General features: G+C 35.4%; 1 protein-coding gene across 2 annotated transcripts in view; it reads left to right on the top strand.

The window, feature by feature from the left end:
- Nucleotides 1–5,437, top strand: part of eif2b3 (eukaryotic translation initiation factor 2B, subunit 3 gamma) — a 36,795-nt gene that overhangs the window by 20,403 nt on the left and 10,955 nt on the right. For both annotated transcript variants that reach the window (XM_016291620.1, XM_016291619.1), the window contains exon 6: nucleotides 3,111–3,200. In XM_016291620.1, the coding sequence (XP_016147106.1) occupies nucleotides 3,111–3,200 (90 nt within the window). The remainder of the gene's footprint in view (nucleotides 1–3,110; nucleotides 3,201–5,437) is intronic.

The raw sequence follows: 5,437 nt of genomic DNA, 5'->3' as shown, positions 1-5,437 counted from the left end.
TATATATATATATTAATTTATGTTCTGTATTCCAGAACTGTATGTTTTAAATAAAAAAACAATAGTTATTGAGGGAAATTCAAAAGAAATATGATTTCAGTTTACATCTTCATTTTTAAGCATTTTAATTTAGAGTTAAATTATTTTAATCTAATAATTTATTTTCTGAATTCCAGAATAGTAAGTTCTTCAAAAAAAAACAATAGTTGAGGTAACACCAAAAGAAATATGATTCAATTTAACATTTTAATTTAGATTAGATTAATATAACAATAATAATAATAATAATTTATTAATTCAAATACTTTTAAATTATTCTGTGCCCCCCTTTGGAAGTTTTCTGAGGCCCCCGGATTGAGAACCACTGCCCCACTAGACTTTCACTGAAGGAGGGACTTGAGCTATATCTGGGGTTTTGAATTTCATGCAGGCATAGCAACATGTTTTAACCACTCACAGCATTTTTATAACTTCCAATACAAGTGAGTAGTTTGGCTGAAAAGTTGATTCGTAGTTATGTTTTGCACTGTGATCCTTGTAGTGTCTGTATTTCATAAACGGCACCTGTTCCTCATTGTTTGGCAGTCTCGTCTTCCTCCTGACCTTCTATTCCCCGGTCTTTAACACTCATTCCTCCTCCGAAACCACAAGGATCTGTATCTGTTACTCATCACTCCTTCATTCGACTCATCGTTCTCCCTGATTCACTCATTCTCCTGCCCGCAGGTGCCAGACCATGATGTCACTTGTTGGGTGTTCCCATAAATCAGTGTGTCATGCCTTTTGTTCATTCCTCACCTCCTCTGGATCTCTCCCTGCAGTCTGCGTGTGTGAGCCGAGCACATTGGTGCCATATGTAGTCGAAAACATCTGAACGTTCCTCTGTCTCCGCACGCACTTTTTTCCTGCTTTTCAGGAATCCAGCCACTGCTGGCTAACGGAACAGCTTAGTGTCATCATAATTTATTTCTAATGTATCCACACGCACACACGCTCTGATTTACACACAGCCAGTCTGTTTTCGACATTTGGGTGAACAAACACTGCAGCTTTTCAGCCTCTCAGTGTGTTATCCACTGGAGGGAAACAGTAAAGCTCTAGAGATGAGATGGTTCTCTTACGTTCTCGCTTCATAAATGTCACGGGGGGTGGGAGGGCCCTCCTGTTCTGTGTTTACAACAGGTCGTCTGGCATGAAGCCTGCATACGGTGCATCACTATGGGTGGGAGTGTACAGTGGGGTTCAAAAGTCTGAGTAGTCAGAAGTCTGTATGTATGTATGTATGCATGTATGTATATAGACGGACATATTTATATAATTATAGACATATAATACTTTCATTGAAACTCTGGCAGCTATCCAAATGGGATTGCAGAGATAGCAATGATATTAACAAATGTTAAATAACAAAAAAGTTATAAAATAACAATGTTTTTTATGGTTAATATTTAAGATTATATTGAGATGCTATAGATTTTTTGTGAAAAGACTGATTAATTAAAAAAAAAAACTTAGTTAAATGTATTAAAAATGTTATATTGAACTATATATACATTCAATTTGATAATTAAATGAATTACACAATTTCTTTGCGATAAATAATAGCTTTTAGTCTTTTACATCTGCCTTAAGTTCAGCTGTCCCAATACTTATGCTCACATCAGATAGTGGAATGAACTCTAAAAGTGATGTCCTTTTTATTTGGTAAAACGTGTGTGTTGAAACCGCTAATAATAAAATGTGACATTCTGTAGTTTTGTCTCATATTCATCTTTTAATCGTATTTGCAAATCTCTTTACTCCACAGCAAGCAGAGCAATTTTGTCTTTACTGTTCCAATACTTATGGAGGGCACTATATGTATGTGTATATATATATATATATAATCCAACTAGGATTGTAGTGATATAAACAAAAATAAGTTCTAAATTAATAATGGTTTTTATGGTTAATGTTTTCTTGTCTAAATTTATATTGAGATACTACCTACAAATTATATTTTTTTGTGAAAAGATTCATTAAAAATATATTTGTATAACTTAGGTTAATTTTATTCAAAATATCAATTTAAAATTATTACATTGAATATACTGAGTTTGTTAATTTAATGAATTAATAATTTCTTTGTGTAGTTTTAACCTTTTTTAATCAATTTCTTAAAATACATCATTTAATACATTTTATTTCAAGGTTTAATTAATATTTTGCATTCTAGAAGTCTTTTTTTTTTTTACCTTATTGTGCCACTTGATAGCCTTGAATTATCATGAATTGAGGCCAAACCTTGACCCAGTAATCTTGATGTAAAGACTATTCTCTCCAAACATGGGACTGGAAGTCCTCACATACATCTGACAGCTTAACTTGTGTTGCGGTCTAGTCTGCTTTACCTTTAGTAACACTTTGTGTAGTTCGTCAGGATGCACTGGACTCTTTCTCCATATGAATCACTCTGGCCCGGGGGCAGCCATTTTGTGGGCCTCTCGTGGCACTGTGGAGGGGCTCTGGGAGCATTTTCATGTCAATGGCAGGCTATAAAACAGTCTGGGGGGTCCGATGGTGCTCCTGACATCTCAATACTCGCGAACTGTGGCAGCAAATGTAATCCGGCTGAGGTTGCCATGGTCGTGATGTAAATGTATGTTAAAAAATGGGAATGATTATATTTATTTCAATTTTGTTTGAGATTAAATGGAGATACAACCTCCATTTCTTCTCTCTCATGTCACTTCACTTGTGTTTCACTTGTTATTCTTATTTTGGGGGTCATTATAGTTCTCAGTGCCTCAAAGAGACCAATTAGAGTGGGAGTGAGACAGGAAAATGAAAGACTGCATGGGACGTAAAGGCAAGCTATGTAGTCTAATTATAAAACATCTGAGGAAACCAGGGTAGCAGGGTGCCTTACAGTGTTTTTGTCAGAGCTGTTATGCATTTACTTTGTTTCACCATCAAGCACGTTCCACGTTTACCCTGCGTTTTATTCTGGAGCAGCCGCATCCTCCTTCCTCACATTTACTGTCATTACTTTTTATTTGCACTCCAAGATTCCCGTCTTCACTGCTCTCCCTTTCTCTAACACTTTTTTTATATGTATGTCACTCTTCCAGACATCCCAGAATGCTCATCAAGACCGGCCTGCTGGATGCCCACCTGTACTGCCTGAAGAGATCTGTGGTTGATTTCTTAGTACACAACAAGTAAGTCAAGATTTCCCAATGAAGGAAGAATTTCACAGCTTTCTGTGTCCATTTCTGCCAGTTGCATGTTGTGCCAAAGAATTCACATGCACTTTATGAGGATTATTTTGATGAGCCAAAAAAGAAGAAAGTTTTAGAATTTAAGTTACTACTTAAAAAGAAGAAATAATAAGGTCTGCAAATTTATGACACTGACCGCATTAACTCCTTTTTGAACGCAAGGTCAGATGTTGTATCCATTGAATCAATTTGCTCAAATCGTGCTGGATAACATCCAGATCATCAGGTTTTACACAAACTTCTGGAGTTCATGCTGCTTGTGTGCTGCTTTTATTAAAGCTAAATACTAACAAAATCATGTTCATTTTTCAGTTTAACTTTCCTCTCAAATTATGAAGATTTTTTTATAATGACTAAGTTTGTATTGAATCAGAAATGTGTAAAAAGGAAAAAAAAGATAAATTTTTCTGTAAAAGTAGTTTTAAAATGTATAACCTGAAAGCACAATCTGTCTGAACCGCATGTGAATTTTGAACACATCACCTGCTATTAAATATGGGTTTATTATCTTACAATCTGATATCAGAAGGTCATTAAAATCTTTTCCAATTTCTTTTTCTTTTCCTCACATAAAGACGACATGAAATGGCATTCGCAATGCATTTTATAATATGGCTAATTTATTGTTGTGATATTGTATTGTGGGACTTTTAGGTGTTCTAGTTAATTAAATAAATATTTTATATTTATATTGGGAGAGAGCGGAATGTAAGTGAATAAATGATTTTTTTCTTGTATTTTTTTTTTATTTACTGTAGTATAATTAAAATCACTTGAATTTGAAAGTTAATATGTTAAAGCTTTACTTAAAGCCTAAATTAAAAAACAAAATTTGCTTTCTGCACTTCATGACAAGCATCTTATCAGCACCTCTTTCACATAACTAGTCATTCCGCAGTGTCTCTAATCCTGGAGAGGGCCTGTGTCCTCTACAGTCCACCCCTCCATTCCTCCCTCGGCTCTCCATTCATCCTCTCCAATAGCCCTCCATTCCCCAGCCCCTCCAGTCCCCTTTGTGCTCCTGTAACTGACATTGTGAGGCCAGGCAGCCCGCTGTAAAGTGGTACGGTGCATGGCCTCTCTTAGGTCCTCTCCCTCTCACAGACTTCAGAAAAGCATGAGGCTTCTCTCCGCTTTGACATTTTAATTCACTCTCCCCCTGATATAAATATCATTTCATCTAATCTGCCCTCCCCAACTCCCCACTTTCCCTCATCAAAGTAGTTTGACTTTTTTATGCTGCTTTTTCTCTCTCTCTCTCGTTTGCATTCGTTTTTCCCCTGCCAACCCTCCCTCCCTTCGTCTCGCTCTCTCTCTGTCGCCCTTGAGCCTGCAGTGCCATGGAGTACTGAAGGAGAAAATGGACATAGTAACTGTTGTTTCTCTCTCTCTGCATTCAGATGGAAATTCTAATCTTGCCTAAAAGAAAATAAAGAGAGAGCGAGAGAGAGAAAGAGAGACTGGTTTAAGGAGTGATGTAGATTTTGAATTGCTCCTCAAGTATACATGATTTTTTTCAAACCGTGATTTATATCTTCTATATACTGTATAAGAGAACATAAATTCAATTGAACATTGAAATGTTGAAATGTTAAAATGTTCCTCTTTGCTTTTACGTCTCTTGCATTGATTTTAAAATCTTCCCCTTTTTTTCCTTCCCTTTATGAATGGTGTTTCAAATTATTATTATTATTATTATTATTATTATTATTATTATTATTATTATTATTTAATTTATGCAGCTAATCCTCCTTTTTGCCATTGGAAATTCCCAAAGACAAATCTTTAGTCATACGTAAGTCCGTAAGATAATTAAGACAATTATATACGTATATATATATTAGGGCTGTCCAAAAAATCGAATGTGAATCTCGTCAGTAAAGCCGCTTCTGGTGATTAGTAATAAATCTCCAGCACGTGCTTTTAGATGGAGCGGCAATGATTCGCCTGCGATTTTAAACGCAATTTTGTGTAGCTTGTCAGTGATCTACAGCTCTGTGTAGTAAATGCCGCTCCATCTGAAAGCACGTGCTGGAGATTTACTACTAATCACCAAATTCGCATGAAAATCGTATATGATTTTTTGCACAGCCCCAATATATATATATATATATATATATATATATATATATATATATATATATATATATACACACACACACACACTCTATGAAATA

This window comes from Sinocyclocheilus grahami, unplaced genomic scaffold (assembly GCF_001515645.1).
Source record: "Sinocyclocheilus grahami isolate Dianchi unplaced genomic scaffold, SAMN03320097.WGS_v1.1 scaffold274.1, whole genome shotgun sequence".
Lineage (NCBI taxonomy): Eukaryota > Metazoa > Chordata > Actinopteri > Cypriniformes > Cyprinidae > Sinocyclocheilus > Sinocyclocheilus grahami.
Note: the sequence above shows the minus strand (reverse complement) of the source record. Positions and strands in the feature narration are given on the sequence as shown.